Source organism: Pleurodeles waltl, chromosome 12 (genome assembly GCF_031143425.1).
Source record: "Pleurodeles waltl isolate 20211129_DDA chromosome 12, aPleWal1.hap1.20221129, whole genome shotgun sequence".
Classification (NCBI taxonomy): Eukaryota; Metazoa; Chordata; class Amphibia; order Caudata; family Salamandridae; genus Pleurodeles; species Pleurodeles waltl.
Window position 1 is genome coordinate 146,543,537 of NC_090451.1, and position 20,489 is coordinate 146,564,025.

The window sequence follows — 20,489 nt, forward strand, 5'->3', positions numbered from 1 at the left end:
ACTAGACAACATTCTGAATTCAGTAAGGGGTCATTTGTGTAGATCCTACAAGGTTTTCCTACAGAAAATAACAGCTGAAATAAAAAAATATTGAAATTGAGCTGAAAACAACAGCCATTTTTCTTTATGTTTTACTCTGTAACTTTTTCCTGCGATGTCAGATTTCCAAAAGCAATATACCGTTTTGTCTGCTGGACTCTTCTGGTTGCGGGGATATAAAGGGCTTGTAGGTTCATCAAGAACCCTAGGTACCCAGAGCCAATAAATGAGCTGCACACTGCAGTTGGTTTTCATTCTATACTGGGTATACAGCAATTCATTTGCTGAAATATGAAGAGTGAAAACTAGGTATCAAGAAAACCTTTGCATTTACAAAATGGGCTCAAGATAAGGTTTTGAGGAGCAGTAGTTATTTGCACATCTCTGAATTCCGGGGTGCCCATACTAGCATGTGAATTGCAGGGCATTTCTCAAATAGACGTCTTTTTTACACACACTCTTATATTTGGAAGGAAAAAATGTAGAGAAAGATAAGGGGCAATAACACTTGTTTTGCTATTCTATGTTCCCCCAAGTCTCCCGATAAAAATGATACCTCACTTGTGTGGGTAGACCTAGTGCCCGCGACAGGAAATGCCCGAAAACACAACGTGGACACATCCCATTTTTTGACAGAAAACACAGCTGTTTTTTCCAAAGTGCCTACCTGTAGATTTTGGCCTCTAGCTCAGCCGGCACATAGAGAAACCTACCAAACCTGTGCATTTTTGACAACTAGAGACCTAGGGGAATCCAAGATGGGGTGACTTGTGGGGCTCTGACCAGGTTCTGTTACCCAGAATCCTTTGCAAACCTCAAAAAGTGGCTAAAAAAACAAGTTTTCCTCACATTTCGGTGACAGAAAGTTCTTGAACCTGAGAGGAGCCACAAATTTCCTTCCACCCAGAGTTCCCCCAAGTCTCCTGATAAAAATGATACCTCACTTGTGTGGGTAGGCCTAGCGCCCGCGACAGAAAAGGCCCCAAAACACAACGTGGACACATCAAATTTTTTCATAGAGAACAATGCCTACCTGTGGATTTTGGCCTCTAGATCAGCCGGCACCTGGGGAATCCTAGCAAACCAGCGCATTTTTGACAACTAGAAACCCAGTGAAATCCAAGATGAGGTGACTTGTGGGGCTCTGACCAGGTTCTGTTACCCAGAATCCTTTGCAAACCTCAAAATGTGGCTAAAATAACACGTTTTCCTCACATTTCGGTGACAGAAAGTTCTGGAATCTGAGAGGAGCCACAAATTTCCTTCCACCCAGCGTTCCCCCAAGTCTCCCGATAAATATGATACCTCACTTGTGTGGGAAGGCCTGGTGCCCGCGACAGGAATAGATCACACAACGGTCAATGTTGGTCCTTACGTGAGGCAGCTGTTGACCCTGGGGTGATCCATTCCTGACGCAGGCACTAGGTGTAGGCACTCAAGTGGGGTAGTGTTTTTATCAGGACAGGTGAGGAGTCACTGGGTGGTAGGAATTTTGTGGATCCCAGCATATTCCTGTAGTTTGTGTGACAGAAATGCGAGAAAAATAGAGTTTTTATTCAACTTTTCAGCTTTGCAGGGTATTCTGGGGAATCCACACAAGTCACACCTCTGTGGACTCCCCCGAATGTCTAGTTTCCAGAAATGTTTGGGTTTAGTGTGTTTCTCTATATGGCCGCCGAATCCAGGACCAAAAACACAGGTGCCTGCCTTACAAAACCAGTTTGTTTTGCCATAGATAATTTTGATGTCTCCACAATACGATTTGGGTGGTGGAATTTGGGGCTGAACTAAATTGGGGAGCTCCCAAGAGAGCACTCTCTCTCTCTCTCTGCTTGCCGCCGCATTCACCTGCTCTCTGGGTTGGGCTAACCCACTATTACCCAGTTGCACACACAGTTTGCGAAGGGACAGCAGGACTGTCCTCATCACCTCCCTCATAATGTACTGGAAGAGGAGTTATCGAATGGGACTCCTCCGACTGAAAAATCACTCCCAGAGTCTGCGCCATTGTCCTATCTCTCAGATGGTGTCTCAGTATCTGATGTCTCAGTCTCTGATCCTATGTCAGAGCGGTCCTCTATAACCCGAGTGCAGGCAGCAGTCATCCATCAAGATGCCATCTCTGCTATTGGCTAAACTGTTGCTCTAAAACACTAGCCTACGTAGACAGTCACAAAATCGATGGTGTGTTTGAGATATGTGCAACAGTAGAGGCCACCTTACCTGCAATTCTTCTTCCCTCAATCGGCACGTTCTTTCAAGACACTCAAAAAACACCTTGTCACATACCATTCGTCACAGTCTTTAGCACCTCCTGCGCCCAGTCCAACAATCATTATTGGTGCTTCCACTCCCTCCTCCTAGGATTCCCTTATTACCACCCAGCAAAAGTGCCCTTCATCTCTCCATAGCCGCCCTCCACCCCGCACATACATTTTATTGGTATTATAGCGCAGGTAATGGCTGACTTTACTAATGTACTCAGCTATTTACATAAAATACAGATTTGCTCTTTGCAGTAGGCATATAAACCTTCTGCGCTTCTTTATGGCACAAAACTGCCACTAGACAAGTCTGACCCTTTTCCCCCCAGGGAAACCACACACATATTGACAAAAGTGATATATACTGTATATGACAGCCAACCACCTGAAATTCAACTCAAGCAAAACCGAAATAATCCTCTTTGGCCCACACGAAAACACCTGGGACCCCTCATGGTGGCCCACCACGCTAGGCCCTGCACCCACCCCCGCCAACCACGCACGCAACCTCGGCATCATCCTAAACTCCTCCCTCTCGATGACCCAACAAATCAACGCTCTCACCTCCTCATGCTTCAACACACTCCGTATACTGAAAAAAACATTCAAATGGATCCCCACAGACACCAGAAAAACTGTCACTCACGCACTCATCAGCAGCAGACTTGATTACGGAAACGCCCTCTACGCCGGCACCACTCTAAAACTCAAGCGCAAACTACACGCATCCAGAACTCAGCAGCACGACTCATCCTCGACCTCCCCGGACACGAACACATCTCTCCACACCCCAAATCCCTCCACTGGCTCCCCATTGACAAAAGGATCACCTTCAAGATCCTCATCCTCGCACACAAATCACTCCACAACACAGGCCCTGCCTACCTCAACGAGAGTCACCTTCCACACCCCTACACGAAACCTCCGCTCAGCTGACCTCTCTCTCGCCTATGTCCCCCGCATCAAACACACCACCACCGGGGGCAGATCCTTCTCCTACCTTGCACCCAAAACCTGAAACGCCCTCCCAACCCACCTTCGCAAGACCCAAAACCTACTTCTTTTCAGGAAGGGCCTCAAAACCTGGCTTTTCGAACAGTGAACCTTCCAGCCCCTTTCCTCCCCCCCTCCCCCACCCCCCTGCGCCTTGAGACCCTCACGGGTGAGTAGCGCGCTTTATAAATCTCTTTGATTCATTGATATATATAGATCTATCTATCTATATATATATATATATCTATATATATATATATAGATATATATATATATATATATCTACATAGATATATCTATAGATATATCCATGTACATAGATATATCTATATATATATAGATCTATATATAGTTATATTTTTTTGTTGTTGTTGTATGGTTCCTTGGGGGCCAAAATGGCCCCCAGGGAAACCCTACAACATCTAAAAAAAAACTATTGCCCCCACAGGGGGTCACCCTGCCCACGGGCGACCCCCTGTCATTTTATTTTTATTTATTTTTTAAAATAAAATTTCCCCTGGGGGGCACCTACTTTTTTTTTTTTTTTCAATAAAATATGCCCCGGGGGGGGGCGGCCCGTTTTCTGAGGGGGCCGACCCCCCCAAGTGAAATCCCTGGCGTCTAGTGGTGTTTCCTGGCCCCTGATCGCAGCACAGCTGCGATCGGGGCCAGGAAACAGTTTCAGAAGGCCTCGTAAGAAAGGGGAGACTCTCCCCTTTCTTACGAGGCCTTCCTGAAAGTGTTTCCTGGCCCCCGATCGCAGCTGTGCTGCGACCGGGGGCCAGGAAACACTTTCAGGAAGGCCTTGTAAGAAAGGGGAGACTCTCCCCTTTCTTTCGAGGCCTTCCCGAACGTGGGGAAGGCCGTTTTCCCCATTGAAGCAGTAAGCGGCCGCAAGGCTGCTTCCTGCTTTTATGGGGAAAACACCTTTGTAACGTCAGCGCGCCTCGCGGCGCACTGACGTCACAAAGGGGCGGGGGAGACATGGAAGCTTCCGTGTCTCCCGGGGAATAGAAAAAAATAAAATAAAATACTCGGGTGCGACGCACCTGAGGATTTATTAATACCCTTCCTGGTGTCGGCCACTGGTCGTGACCCGCACCAGGGAGGGAGTGTGGGCGTCGGCCAATGGCCGACGCCCGCACTAAAAAGGTTAAGAAACCCTGAAGGAGGTGCTGTTTGGAAATGTAATTCTTCTTTTTAATTCTCCAAATTCATTTTGTCTGGAGCTTCAACTCCCTGTCTGAACATTCACAGGTTTCAAAATCATTTTTATTAAATATAGGAATAGGATAATACATATATAGCACTTTGTGAGAAAGTAGGTTATTAGTTGGGGAGGATGGTAGTCATTACAACTAATATCACTATTTTGTTAGGTCCAGTAAATGTTTCAGTAATTTAAACTTAAGCTCAACCCATAATAGGTATGGCACGGAGCAGACAGGCTTAACTTAAGAAAGTATGTAAGGCATTTAAAAGTATCAAAACTGTTTGAAAATTCAAAAGCACAATAAAAATACCGCTCTAATTTATCAAAAATAGAAAAAAAAATAATAAACAAAACAACTACAACAATACAAAAATATAGTAAGAGGAACCAAATATATGAATATTTTTAAGTTTTAAATAAAATGAGTGCCAGAAAGCTCAAAGCAAAAACCTTGGAAAACTGGTCACTCTAAACCAAGAAAAAGGTGAGTTTTAAGACCAGCCACGATGGACGGCAGGTCAGATACCAGGTTGGTCCCAGTCAAAGAGTTACGGTCAGATTTAGAAAATTTCAGAGAATGTAGAGTCCTCAATGGAGCAAAGCTGCAGGCTGGATCTGAAGAAGGGCTCATCAATGACAGGTTGATGAAGGATGATGTCTCAGTGATGAAGGCGGGAAAAGCTCAGAGCAGGAAAAGTCCTGACTTTGTGCCCAGGAAGCTGTAGATCGGATGCTGATCAGCATCATATTTCTTCATAGAAGCCAGGCTGTAGCTGGAGAGAGTTCAACATCATCAGATGCCAGATGTCACTGGGTATGCTCAATCAGATTTGTTGCTGTGGAGAAAAGCTTAGAGTGATCTGCAGCAAAGTCAGGCCTGATGGCAATGCAACCTTGGCTGATGAGCTTAGAAGGTTGGTCCCAGTCTTCTGTCAGTTCTCCATGCAAAACTCCTTGAATTTTTTTCGAAGTCCCAGGTTTTAGCATTAGGCGGGATGAGTACACTCTGATACCAGACAAGTGTTCAAGAGCCTCAGGAACAGCACTTGGAGACCAGGACCTACTCCTCAGAAGTCACCAAGAGGGTCTAGCGCAGGTCTATTTGAAACTCGTTAGATGGGCATTTCATGAAACTAGGCTGTTTGCTGCTTTTGTGTTCCTGCTGCTTAACAGGCGGTCCAGCCCCTAAGATTCTCCTCATAAGCCTCAACAGCAGGTGCAGCAATTTTTGTGTCTTCCATAGATAAAGTAGTGTTCTGAAAAAGGTACCCAGGGCTGCTACAGATATGCCTGGCACTAGCCCGTGGATCAGAGTGACTCCTGGCACGTTACTGACCAATAGGGGAAAAGGTGACATGGGTAGCCCCACTCAATTCTGCAGCAGTTCCTGTGTGTCCTACTGCCTTTCCTCCCTTGTGCAGAGCTCCTGTTCCCACCCTGGAGGTACAACCAGGGAAATGAGCAACCCTCATCTTTGGTCACTCAAAACCGGGGGATTGGTACTTGGCTGGCTGGAAGAACCATAAAGAGGACAGAATAATGTGTGAGCTACATTTGCCTTTGACGGTGCCGACCCCTTGGAAGATAAAGCTCATGGGCACTACCCACATGGTCATCCTGCTATGGGAATATGAGAAACAACCACAACCACAATCCTTGCTAGGGTAAGGCACTAGCAAACCCCAATTTAGCCTATGCTCAACACTCTGTCAACTTGTAACAGAGCAGTCATGCTTAATGTAGAGGCAATGAGTAAAGTATTTCTGAAGCACTTGAAACCGTAATAAGGTGAAAACTCAACACAAGAAAAATCCCACAGCAATTTAGAAAAATAGAGCAAAATGTAAAATATATATCATTACCAAAGCAACAAAAGTGGAGGGATGCCAAAATGCTACTCGCAGCTATCTGGTCATGTGGGACCAGGGGAAAATCACAAGTTCAGGCTGACCACAGTGGAGATTAGTCCAGCTGAAAGGTATCTTCTCAGTCCAGTCCACAAAGTCTTGCTTGTGGTGGAGTGGGCTGCGAGCAGCAGGGAAGCACCGCGGATGGTTGTTGTGGCAGCATGAAAGCAGGCCGGGTGTAGCTGATGGTAATTACTGTAATGCAAAGATCCTGTTGTAGTGGTGGCCATTGAACCTGAGCTTTGCGATGGCGCTCTAAGCAATTGGCCAAAGCTGTAGCACGAAGAGTCAGGTTGACAGAACCTCATGTTGGCGGGCAGTATGAATGACAAGGTTTTGACACCAACAAGCCTGTTCATAGTTGAGAAGATCCCAAAAACTTCAATTTATCCCCACAGAGGCAACACCAATGGGCCAGGACTTGAAAAATGGGTACTTTCTCCAGCTGGATCTGGGTGCCAGTTCAGGTGGTTGGGAGCCTGTTATGTCCCTGTGGCATTGAACAGGAGGCCATCAGATTAGCCCTTGGAGACACTCTGGGAGTCTTGGGTTCAGGTGTTGGTTAAATCCCTTACTCAGGCAGGAGGACAGCTGGGTAGCAGGACCGAAAGGCAGCAAAATAACAAGGCTTCAGTCCAACAAGGCAGTAGTCCAACAGGGCAGCAGTCCAGCAGAGACTTCAGCAGCACAGCAGTCCTCCATAGATCCAGAAGTGCAATGATGAGTTGGAGTCTGAGGTCCAACTCGAAGTGGGAGAAGCTTGTTTCCCTTTGAGGTGCACAGGTTTACTGCCTCCCCTGCCCTGGATCCAGACTGACTACAGGGAAATGCAGCCCTTTATGTGGAGGCAAGACACAGCCTATTACAATGTAAGTAGGGTTGTGTCCATTTCAGCCTTCCCATCCTGCCAGTGATGGCCCATCAAGGCACACCTAAACTCTCCAAAGTGTGTGACTGTCTAGAAGAAATACACGTAGCTCAACTGTCAGCTATACCCAGTTATGTGACCAATAGACAGGCTGCAGGCAATAAATGGTAGGAAAATGCAAACTTTCTGAAAATGGCATTTTCAAAACCTTCTCACTTCAATTCCAAAAACATCCAACAAAAGCTGTTACCATTTGGAAGGTACTGCTTATTACATGTAATAAGGTAACTCCAATGTTATCCAATGGGAGAGGTAGGTCTTGCAGTAGTTAAAACAAATTTGAGAGTTTTTACTGCCAGGACATATAAACCTTAAAAGTACATGTCCTACCTTTTGAATACCCTGCACCCTGCTCTTTGGGCAGTCCGGAGCCTACCATAGGTGTGACTTATATGTATTAAAAAAGAAGGTTTTGGTCTGGCAAAAAGGTTTATTTTGCCAGGTTGAAATGGCAGTGTAAAACTGCACACACAGGCTGCAATGGCAGGCCTGAGACATGTTTAAAAGGTTACTAAAGTGGATGAAACAATCAGTGCTGCAGGTCCACTAGTAGCATTCAATATACAGGCCCTGGCCACAAGTAGTGCCCCTTTACTAGGGGCTTACAAAGTCAATTAAATATGGCAATTGGGTATAAATCAATTCTACCATATTTTAAGGAGAGACCACAAGCATTTTAGCACTGGTTAGCAGTGGTAAAGTGTGTAGTGTCCAGAAGCCAGCAAAAATAAGGTTAGCAAAACATTGTTTGAAGGCAAATCATTAAGAGGGAAAACCCTGTCAAGGATGATAAGGGAACATGATACCTCCCCACCAGTGTGAATTGTCTGCCTTTGTCTCAGCTCCGGGAGCTAATTCATACCTAAACATTGGACAATTCAGTTTAAGGGTAACAGTTGTAAGCTAGTCCAAATAGGCTACTAGAGGCTTTAGGTTGGCATTAGGCCAGCTAAACATAACTTTTTAAAAGTGCTTTTGAACAATATTTCTTATAAATCTGACTTTATCAATTAATTGGAATTGTAATAAATATTTAAAAGTCAAATCATTATTTTGTTTTCTAGTTCATTGGCAGAGATAGCTGTATTAAATCTAATAAATTTCCTATGGATCAGCTAACCCTACTGCAATGAAAATAGATGTTAGGGCATTGTCACTGGTGCAACATTAAATTTGTACATGCCTTACTTTTGAATATCATGCATTCTGGGCATTCACGTTCTAATTAGGAGTGACTTATTAATATTTAAAAAGAGGATTTTGCCTGTCAAAAGGGTTATTTTGACAGGTCAAATTTGCAGTTCAAACCTGCACAGCTAGGTTAGTGGTAGCAGGCCTGCGATCATATTTTACATTGTCACTTTAGTGGTGGCACAATATGGGCAGTGGCCTACTAGTTTGATATTTAAATCAATCAATCAATTACAAAATTTATTAAGTGCGCTACTCACCCGGTAGGGTCTCAAGGCGCTGTGGGAGGGGGGAAGGAGAAAAAAGGGGGGGATGCCGATTTACTGTTCAAAAAGCCATGTCTTGAGGTGTTTTCTGAAGGTCAGGAGGTCCTGAGTCTTGCGTGGGTTGGTGGGGAGGGAGTTTCAGGTCTTGGAGGCAAGGTAGGAGAAGGATCTGCCTCCGGAGGTGGTGCGAAGGATGCAGGGGACTGTGGTGAGGGCGAGGTCAGCCGATCGGAGGAGACGAGTGGGAGTGTGGAAATTCACTCTTTCATTGAGGTAGACTGGTCCAGTGTTATGGAGGGATTTGTGGGCATGGATGAGGATTTTGAAGGTGATCCTTTTGCTGATGGGTAGCCAGTGAAGGAGTCTGAGGTGGGCAGAGATGTATTTGTGGCGTGGGAGGTTCAGGATGAGCCGTGCGGCTGCGTTCTAGATCCGCTGGAGTTTCTGTTGAAGCTTGACTGTGGTACCAGCGTGGAGGGCGTTCCCGTAGTCTAGTCTGCTGCTGAGTGCATGGGTGACGGTTTTCCTGGTTTCTATGGGGATCCATTTGAAGGTCTTAAGTAGCATGCAGAGGGTGTTGAAACAGGAGGAGGTTATAGAGTTGATTTGCTGGGTCATGGAGAGAGAGGAGTCTAAGATGATGGCGAGATTGCGTGCGTGGGTGGAGGGTGTTGGGGGAGGTCCTAGGGTGGTGGGCCACCAGGAGTCGTCCCATACTGTCCTGTTGGGGCCGAAGATGATGATTTTGGTTTTGTTGGAGTTGAGTTTGAGGTGGCTTGCTGTCATCTATTTGGCGGTGGTGAGGAGTCTGGCGTGGAGGTTTGTCTTGGTGGTGGTGGGGTTCCTGGTGAGGGAGATGACGAGCTGGATGTCGTCTGCGTAGGATATGATGGTGATTACGTGGGAGCGGAGGATGTTGGCGAGCGGGGCCATGTAAATGTTGAAAAGGGTAGGGCTGAGGGAGGACCCTTGGGGGCCCCCGCAGATGATCTTGGTTGCTGGGGACTGGAAGGGAGGGAGGCAAACTTTCTGGGTTCTTTCGGTGAGGAAGGAGGCGAGCCAGTCCAGGGCCTTGTGACGGATTCCTGATTTGGTGGCAGACCGTGTCGAAGGCTGCAGAGAGGTCCAGGAGGATGAGTGCGATGGTCTTGCCCTTGTCAAATCTGGTACTGATGTCATCAGTGCAGGAGATGAGGGCTGTCTCAGTGCTGTGGTTCTTGCGGAATCCAGACTGGGAGGCATCAAGTGCATTGTTTTCCTCTAAGAAGTGCGAGAGGTGGGCGTTCACTAGTTTCTCAGTGACCTTGGCGGGGAAGGGGAGAAGAGAAATGGGGTAGTAGTTTGTGAGGTCATCTGGGTCTGCTTTGGGTTTTTTGAGGAGTGCAGTTACTTCGGCGTGCTTGCAGGAGTCTGGGAAGGTGGAGGTGTCGAAGTAACTGTTGATTAAGTAGCGGAGCTGGGGAGCGATGATTGGGCTAGACCTGTTGAAGATGTGATGGGGGAGGGATCCAAGGGGGAGCCCGAGTGGATGGAGTTCATGGATATTTTGGTTTCTTCATCGTTGGTAGGGGCCCAGGTGTGCAGTTGGTTGGAGTGGGGAGTGTTGTGTTGTAGGTTGTGTCGGTGGTGGTGATGGTGGGTGCAGGTGGTGTGAAGCTGTTGTGTATGTCTCAAATTTTGAGGTGTAAGTGGTGGGAGAGGGAGTTGCATAGGTTTTGTCTGTGAGTTGGGTCGATGTTGCAGGATTTGGGTTTGGTGAGTTTTTTGATGATTGTAAAAAGTTCCTTGCTGTTATGTGATTTACTATCTATGCGTTCTTTGTAGTAGGCCCTTTTGGTGGTTCTAATGAGTTGGTGATGTTTGCGTATGGTGGTTTTGAGGGTAGAGAAGTTGGTTGGGGAGGGTTCTGGTCGCCAAGCTTTCTTGGTCTTGCGGCATTCACGCTTGGAGGCTTGAAGTTCGGTGGTGAACCAGCGGGCGGTCTTGATGTTGCGGGTGGTGTTGTTACTTTTCAGAGGGGCGAGAGAGCCTGCGCAGCTTGTAATCCATTTTGTGAGGTTGTGGGCGGCGATGTTGGGGTCATTGGTGAGGGGGGGAGTTTGTGAGAGCTTGGCATGCAGGTGTTCTGTGGGGATCTTGTCCCACATACAGTAGGGTGTTGTGTGCTGTCGGTAGTGGGTGGGGGGTTTCGTGAAGGAGAAATGGACGCAGTGGTGGTCAGTCCAGCAGAGTTCGGTGGTGTGTGTGAATGTTATGTGGTTGCTGGAGGTGAAAACTGTATCTAACGTGTGTCCTGCTGAGTGAGTGGGTGAGGTGACCAGTTGTTTGAGTCCTAGGTTCTTGAGGTTGTCTAGCAGGGTAGTGGAGTTGTGATCGTGGGGGTTTTCCAGGTGGAAGTTGATGTCACCAGGGAGGATGTAGTCTGTAGAGGTGAGGGCGCGGGGGCTGATGGTGTCCGAGATGGTGTCGCAGAAAGGGGGGGCGAGGTCCTGGTGGTCTGTAGATGAGGGTTCCTCTAAGGGTGGTGTTGGCGTTTATTTGAATTAAGAAGTGTAGGTGTTCTGCGCTGTCTAGGGTGTCGTGGGTTTTGGTGGTGATTTTGATGGTGCTTTTATGTATGATGGCAATGCCTCCTCCCTGTTTGTTTAGATGGTCTCTGCGAGAGATTTTGTAGCCTTCTGGGATGGCTATGGCTATGTTGGGTTCAGATGAGGGGATCATCCAAGTTTCCGTGAGGAAGGCGATGTCAGGGGAGTGTGTTGTGATCAGGTCCCAGAGCTTGATGGCATGCTTGTGTATGGAGCGGGTGTTTAGGAGTATGCAGTTAAGGTGGTTGTGGAGTGTGTTGGTGTTGTTGTGGGGTGTGTTAGTGTTGTTGTGGAGCATGTTGGTGTTGTTGTGGGGTGTGTTAGTGTTGTTGTGGAGCGTGTTGGTGTTATTGTGGGGTGTGTTAGTTTTGTTGTGTAGCATTTTGGTGGTGTTGTGGGGTGTGTTGGTGTTGTTGTGGAGTGTGTTGGTATTGTTGTGGGGCGTGTTAGTGTTTTTGCAGGGTGTGTTATAGTTGGTGTGTGGCGTGTTAGAGTCAGTGTGGAGCGTGTTGGTGTTGTTGGTGTTTGTGGGGGTGCAGGAGAAACGGCATGCATGACATGAAGGGTCCGTGTGTGTGCTTGGGGTTGGCTTGGGCGCAGGTGAGGTGCTGACCTGGGTTGTGGGCGTGGAGTGTAGTTGAGGAGTAATGCAGGTAATACCATATATTTGGGGCTTATGAATGAGCAAATGTGCCAAATAGGTGTAGAGTAAATTTCAACATGTTTTAGGGGGCACAGAACAAGCACTGGACCTGGTTACCAGCGCCCCAGTGCACAGCCTTTAAAAAACTGCATAATCAGTCCAAAGAATGAGCATTATCATGTGAAAAAGAGGCATTTTCTTACACAATATATATTTATTTTTTTATAACAATTTCTCTGTATACATCTTATAAACTACGACATACAGAGGAAATTAAATAAAACATTTAAAAAAAGTAATATTACAATTCAGATAGAAAAATTACACAACTATTTTCAAATATTGTGAGAACTGTCATGGATTACACAATTTTCATAGTTTGGAAACTCATAATTATTTCAGGAACTTGTGGCAGCAGAGAAGAGGACATACACTTGAGCTCAGGAGCGAGGAAAGATCTCTGCACTGATCTTGCCAAATGAAACTGCTCTGTAAGATCCTCCATTTTATTGAATTGACTCCACTTACCAGGGAACAGCATTCACAACGCAGCCCAAACAAAGCATGCTGTTACATTGCAAGCATTACAATGAATGCATCTTTAACACGCTTTCCTTTACCACGCACTTGCCTTAGGGAAAGCAGCGTTGGATTTCAAAGTCCAACGCTTTCCCTACTGAAGCGCAGACTAGGGTTGGAACAGTAAATTATACCAAAGTCAAACGCTATCCCAAAGGCATGTTGTTGTAACATTATGCATGGCAGAGAAATGCGTGGTAAAGACACATTTGTTGTAATGCTTGCGATGTATCACATACATGGTAAAGCCATTTCTTATTCCAGCATTAAACCCAATGTACCACACTGCAAGTTCAGTCACACCGAAATTGTTATTAATGCATTAATCTATGTACTTCTTCCAGAGTCTAACATAAAATTCAGTTAGTAAATGCAGTGCTAGGTTCATCACAGGTATCTGGAAAGGGATGCATACCAGTCCTGAACTGCAAAACCTTCAATGGCTTTTGGGGGAAGAGAGGGCAATCTTTAAACCTCTGACACTTATGCATAAAATGATCCACTCACATCTTCTCATGTTAGTTTATACATTCAACTAAACATCACATAAAAATAGACACTATGACCATCGACTACATATCTGCAGAGTGTCTTGTTAACCCACATGTAGTCCACTAACCCACATGGTACTCAAACGTAACGTGGAAGCACTGTGTGAAGTATATACGCTGTACACAAACAGTGATAAAGTAAAAACACAAGAAAAATCTCACACCAATTTATGAAAGCAAAAGTCAATTTTAAAACATAAAATTATACCAGAATTACAAAAATCCAGTCAGTAGAACAGGAGATATTCAGTTTCTAAGTTTTTAGTGAAATTAGCACCAAGAAGCAGAAGACTCTACTCGCAGTTATCTGGTTATGACAGACTGTTAGAAATGGGGTCTCTGGTTGGCAGTCAGTTTGCACTCCATCCAAGCAGGGACCCTCACTCTAGTCATGGCAATGGGGATACACACTTAAGATAACCCTTGCCCACCCCCTTTGGTAGCTTGGCACAAGAAGTCAGGCTTATCACAAAGGCAATGTGTCAAGTATTTATACCAAAACACACAATAATACAGTGAAGACACTGGAAAATAGACGCCACACCAGTTTAGAAAAATAGCCAATATTTAATTAAATCAAACAAGACCAACATGACAAAAATCCAACATACACAAATAAAGTTATGAATTTTTCATTAAAAAGAGTCTTACTTCATAGAACACAATGGATGCGTTGATGTTACACAAAGTACCTGTTTTGTGCAAAAAGTAAAGCTGCACACGCGAGTGTGTGTTGAAAAAGTCAGAGATGCATCAATTCCTTACTTGCATGTGAGGCCGTGCGTTGTTTCTTCTCCAGTCGGGTAGACAATGCGTCATTCTTCTCTCCCACAAGAGAGTGATGCTTCGATTTCTGGATGGGCACCTCGGTTCCGGGCAGCTTCATAATGATTTAGATGCCCAGCAATGATGTGTGAGAAATTCGGCCGCACAGTGATGGAGAACCACACTTTGTGGGGCTTGTGTCGAGTGCAGCAGCCACAAGCAGTTGTTGCACGTTTCTTCAGCCGCAATGCAGGTGATTCGTGGATTTCTCAGCCACAATGCAGGTGTTGCGCCATTTTTACAGCCACGTTGCAGGTGGTGCATCAGATTTTTCCCCACATGGCTCTGTAGTGATATGTGTGTTTTGACCACTGACTTTGTGTTGCACCACTTTGCACCTGGCTTAGCTGTCCACTGTCACATTAGTGACCACCAACTTCATTCTGCCTATTGACTTTAGCTTAGCATTGGACACTGCTACTGTTTTCATTTGTGTATTTTTTCCCACCAAGGGCATAGGCTGATAAGAATGTACTCAGACGGCAGGGAACAGACTTGTTTTGGATTATCACCTTGGGATTGTGGCCACATCCTGACGTGTTATTTTCAAAGCTAGCCAAAAGCAATCAGCATTTTTTGAATAACTAAACTTCTGCAGGGAGTGGGAAGTCTGGAATTTTCCCCTCCTGTTTATTCAAAGTATAAGAGGCCAAGACCAGATGGACCCGGGACAGAGCAGATCTCCGGCGCATCCAGGACGCTGGAGTGTGTCATCCTTCCCATGAGGGTAATTGATCTCTCTCTCCTCGATCGATTCTGGGATCTGGCGATTTGATGCTGATTAGGAGAGAGATGAAAGAGGGTTGCTCTTGCCTCATGGTGATGCATACTTTTTAATTCATGATTTGCTTTGCATTATAATGTAGATCAGTGGTTCCCAAACTGTGCGCCGCGGCACCCCGGTGCGCCGTGACAAGTTGCCTGGGGCGCCGTGCGCATTTTTGAAAACATGAAATGCCACACTTCAGAAACGATTTATGAACGCGGTTTATACCAGCGTAACTTATGCAGGGAGGTAATTATTTTCCACTCGAGCAGTAGACATTAGCCTTTCATGTCAGGGGGATTACATGAGCCCCACCTGTCAACGTCTTGCTTTATGGTTTCACCCAGCGTGATTACGTTCTTCGGCATTTACAGGCGCGCAGCAATTCAGAGACTCCGAGAGCCCCCTCAGCATTCCAAGTCGAATTTCAGCTACTTTTGTCAGGTAATTACGGTAATTATTATCGATTTTTGGAATTTGGAATCTACATTGTAGACTCAGTGTAGACCTTGGAGAATATAACTGCGTGCACATATGCAAATGTTCTGCTAGGTTCAAAGGGTGAGTGTGCATTATCTTCGACTTCACACAGAATAGGGGGGAACGATTACGATGCATAAATGAAACTCGCAGAGTATCCCTTCTCCTCTCAAGCCTGTTCATAACTCATTTCTCTCTGCTAGATGGGGACTCTGATGGCTGGCATGGAAACGGTGATAGCAGTAAGCCATTTCCCTTCCCTGCAAGGAGCCTATTATTCCGCATGCATAGGCCATTTGCAACAAAGGTCGCTGCAAAGTCATCCACAACACAGCCCAGGTTTACACAAACTTTTAACCCTCCCACGCTTCACCCCATTTATTTTCGCTCTCGTGCCGGTCATAATGCCAGAGCACACGTGTGTTCCTTGCTGGTTGTCACTGGCCCAGATTCTGTGTCCTCGTGCTCAGCTGGGAGGGCGGGAAGAGTCTCTGCCAGGGAGGGCGCTCCCAGCACTGAGTGTGGAAGGGTGTTTGTTCGTGTTTGTAATACAATCCCTGCTTAATTTGTAAAGGAATAAGTGCCAGGGTCCAACGTTTTGATTAGAACCTGCAGACTAACATAACTGTTAATTCTCCCGGAAAACAAACGCTTTCAAATGACAGAATTTGTTTCTTTCCAAAACACAAGACTAGTTAGGCCACACATTACAAAGGCGCTCGTGCTCATCATTATACACTTCTTAGGAGATTTCCCATACAAATTTCCCCAGGTAAGCAACATGGCTATACGACCGTTAAAGTCAGGCTGGACTATGCCCATTGGAGCAGGGTCAAGACTGATTTGCTTATGGCTGAATACAGTACAAATAGAGGTGGCACAGTGTGCAAAATAAAGATGGACTGGAGGGATGGGGTCCTGAGTAACTGCTAGTGGTTGAGATTAAATCAGGCCTTTTTTTTCTGTATACTTCAGTGTGCAGGCAGGGGCCCAGGTGTGGGCCCCTGGCACATTGTGGCACATTGTGGCACTGGAGCCAAGCAATATTTGGCTAGTGATCCCTAATAAGGGCAAAACCAGTCATGAGTTGTGTTGTGCTCTGGTTAAAGGGAAGAACTGGTCAGGCAGTTTGGGCTGCACTGTTCACACTCTTCACATTGGAGCAGGGTCAAGACTGATTTGCATATGGCTGGGATTAAAGACTGAAGTGGCACAGTGTGCAAAATAATGATGGGCTGGAATGGGGTCCTGAGAACTTGCCAATTTCCTACTGCAGCAGCTCTCCCCAGGGATGTTCAAGGAGTAGTTCCTAAAGAACGTTTTAAAAAAGTAGAATATATTGGCAATTTAAAAAAAATAAAAACATTTTCAAGCACATTGGCTTGCACCATAGTTGTTAATGCCTTCACATATTGCCCCTATCATCTTCTTGATGCTAAGAATTGCACCCTGCAGAAACCACCCCTTTTCTCAAGAAACTGCAGAGTGGGAGTGTGAACGACATTGCTTAATTTGTAAATAAAAATGTGCCAGTACCCAAAGTCCTCCTCTTAAACATGGGCTGCTGAAATTAAATGTGGGAAAACGGAATACTGAGGCAGTGTAATACTAAATCCATCTCAGGCCTCTTCAATGATTTTAAAACCACTTCCTTCCCCTTCAGCTCACTCTTGAAGCTTTCTGTTTTCTACCATTGTGACACTATTTCGTTTTTCTCTTCCTCAGTCTTTCCCTTTCTTCTCTTCTCTTCTACGTGTGAACTGATTGGCATCTTTATGATTGACAATGAAGAGATTTTTAATACCGAGTTCAAGTTCGTCTGAGCAAAGTGAAGTCTCAGGTTCTTCAGAGAAAAAAGAGGATGGGAAGCGAAAAACCAAGTACAGAAAGTATGATGACAGGTATCTAGATTATGGTTTCACATGTGTACAGGTTAATAATGAGGAGCGTCCTCAATGTGTAATCTGTTTAAAAGTTTTGGCTTTAGAATCCATGCTTCCAAGTAAACTAAAGAGTCATCTTGAAAGTCTTCACCCAAATGTGGTTGGAAAGCCAAGGGAATTTTTCCAAAGAAAACTAACAGAAGCCAAGTTACAAAAGACCACTTTCTCAAAACAAGCCAAAGTTAACAGTAATGCCTTCTTGTCTTCTTATAAAGTGGCCTATCGTGTTGCACAGTGTAAAAAACCACACACAATTGCAGAAGAGCTGATTTTGCCTGCTGCTGTTGATATGGTAACCATCATGCTTGGCGAAGATGCTGGTAAACAGCTGCTCAAAGTGCCTCTTTCTAATAATACTATCAGCCGGAGGATAAACGATATGGCTGACGATATTAACGATCAGCTCATCTGTAACTTAAAAGGCAAAGACTTTGCACTCCAACTGGACGAGGCAACAGACAACCAAAAAGACACCCATCTTATTTGCTATGTCAGGTTTGTTAATGAAAAAAAAATAGTTGAGGATTTGTTGTTCTGTAAGGAAATGAAAGGTGGAACTACCGGTCAAGATTTGTTTGCGGTTGTGGATGATTTTATGGTACAGAATCAGATTGACTGGGAGAGATGTGTTGGAGTTTGTACAGACGGGGGTCGTTCAATGGCTGGATGCTACCAAGGACTTCAAGCTCGCATACGGTCTAAAGCACCTAATGCTATTTGGACACACTGTATAATACACAGAGAAGCACTAGCAGCAGGAAACCTCAGTGAAGAACTGCATAATATTCTGAAAATAGTCACCAAAGTGATAAATTTTATTAAAACAAGACCAATGAAAGCAAGATTTTTTGCTAAGCTGTGTGAAGACATGGGTGCCGAACACTCATGCCTCTTGTTCTACAGCAGTTCTCGATGGCTGTCTCTCGGTAACTCCCTGCTTAGGGTGTATGAGCTTAGGAATGAAATATACTCATATCTACACAATGATGAACATTGTTTTGCTGACAAATTTATTGATGCAGACTTTCTAATACAAATGGCTTTTCTTTCGGATCTTTTTGAAAAACTGAACACACTGAACAAGTCCTTGCAAGGTAATAATACTAACATCTTGCAGCTCTCAGACAAAGTTTCAGGGTTTAAGAAAAAAGTAATCCTTTGGAAAGGCAGTGTAAGCAAAGGTGACAATAAATGTTTTCCTTCATTGGACAAGTTTCTGCAAGACAATGAGATGGCATTAAAGGAGGAACTGAGGACAGTTTTTGTTCTGTATTTGTCACAACTGCATTTTTACCTTCAGAAATATTTCCCAGAGGATGAAGTGGAGCCAATAAAATGGGTGAGAGACCCCTTCAATACTGAGATACCTCAGCATTTCAATAACGAGGAAGCAGAACAGCTCATTGACATTTCAAGTGACTCAACATTGAAAGTACAATTCCAGTCTCTGTCACTGCTTGAGTTTTGGTGCCAAACTCAAGATGAATACCCAGTGATTAGCAAGATTGCCCTGCTTGTTTTGATCCCGTTTGCTACTTCCTACCTTTGTGAAGCTGGTTTCTCAGCAGTTGCAGTGATAAAGTCAAAATATAGGGCAAAAATTCACCTTGAAAAAGAAATGCGTGTTGCGATCTCAAAAATAACACCAAGATTTGAGGAGCTTTGTAAAGAAAAACAAGCACATCCATCTCACTAGGATTTTCCAAACATAGGCCTTTCTATTTTGTTCACATTCAGACTCCCTGTTTTTTCTTGTTCATTAAAAAACATTTACTACAGAACTTTGTTGTGTGGTTAATCTTACATGTGTTCAAAAAAGGTTGCTAATTCGTGGAAACATTTTTGGCTCTTGATATTGTATTGTTTCTGACTTAACTGAATAAAAAAAAAAAGTAAACAACTTGTATTTTTATTTTGTTACCAATATGATAATACCTTCATCGCCTACATCCCAATTATTTGCAGGGAGAAAATTTGAAGTACTCCTGAGGCTGGGCTTACATCGCCCACCCGAAAAAAAATTGTACATAATGGGGAGCAGCGGGAAATGGCCAATGTAGGTGAAGGGAGCCGCCGGTCGAAAAAGTTTGGGAACCACTGATGTAGATATATATATTTGCTGTGTATATTGCAGTGGAGAATCATTAGTTAAGTATTGCTGTGACCATTTTTAAATGTGTGCTTTCAACATGATAACCTCCTTTAGGAACCTTGCGTAGTGAAATAATAAATGTCTTCTTTGGGCTAAGAAGCGCATTCCAGAGATTTTTGTCAGTGCATGAGTGTTTCAACTCAGTCATTAGTGAAAAGCAAAACTGGCTTCTGTGCACACATTTCCACCTTGGTTCTACCAGCTTCACCGTTTAAGGACCCAGGGACTGGGTAGGGCACCACTTGGCAGGGTCGGAGTCTAAGCAGAGAGACCAGGTGCTTGCAGAGGAAGTCTTTGATGGCCCTGAGACTTCTAAACAGGAGGCAAGCTCATTCCAAGCCCTTGGAGACACTTCACAAGTGGGAATATACCACAAAGTCCAGTCTTTCTCTTCTTTCAAGCAAAAGCAACAACTACAGGCCAACCCAGCAAAGGACAGTTACAGGCAAAGGGGCAGTACTCCTCCTCCTCCAGCTATTCTCCTTGGCAGAGGTTCTGCTTGAGTCCAGACTTCATCTAAAAATCTGGGGTTTTGGGTCCACTACTTATACCCCTTTCTCCCTTTCAGGTAGGCAAACTTCAAAGGAAAGTCTCTGTTGTTGACAAGATCCTGCCTTGCCCAGGCCTGGTCACAGACACACACAAGGGATTGGAGACAGCATAGTGTAAGGGCAGGCACAGCTCTTTCAGATGTAACTGTAAACTCCTTCCTCCCTACTCTAGTCCAGGAGATCCATCAGGATATGGAGCCTACACCCCTAGCTCCCTTTGTGTCACTGTCTAGTGGAGATTCACAAACAGCCCAACTGTCAGTCTGACTCAGACTGGGAATACACAAGCAGGCAAAGTCACAGAATGGTTTAAGCAAGAAAATGACCACTTCCTAAAAGTCGCATTTTCAAACTAACAATTTAAAAACCAACTTACCAAAGGCTGTATTTTTAAATTGTGAGTTCAGAGACCTCAAACTCCACATCTCTATCTGCTCCCAAAGAGAAACTAAACTTAAAAGTTACATAAAGGCAGTCCCTATTTTAACTTATGAGAGATTTGCCTTGCAACAGTGAAAACTGAATTTGACAGTTTAAAACTGCACACACAGGCACTACAGTGGCAGGTCTGAGCCCTGTTTAGTGTGTGAGTCCTAATCCCCATGTGGTG

The 20,489-nt window shown here is 44.9% G+C and overlaps 1 protein-coding gene across 1 annotated transcript; it reads left to right on the forward strand.

The window, feature by feature from the left end:
• The first annotated feature begins 17,018 nt into the window (after positions 1-17,018).
• On the forward strand, positions 17,019-18,872 carry LOC138267097 (zinc finger BED domain-containing protein 5-like). The gene has a single exon (XM_069215946.1). It carries the CDS (start codon positions 17,019-17,021, stop codon positions 18,870-18,872), a length of 1,854 nt encoding a protein of 617 aa, XP_069072047.1.
• The last annotated feature ends 1,617 nt before the right edge of the window (positions 18,873-20,489 follow it).

Excerpts from the sequence above, each read along its gene's own strand:
- LOC138267097 (XM_069215946.1), top strand. The coding sequence starts at position 17,019 with ATGAAGAGATTTTTAATACCGAGTTCAAGTTCGTCTGAGCAAAGTGAA.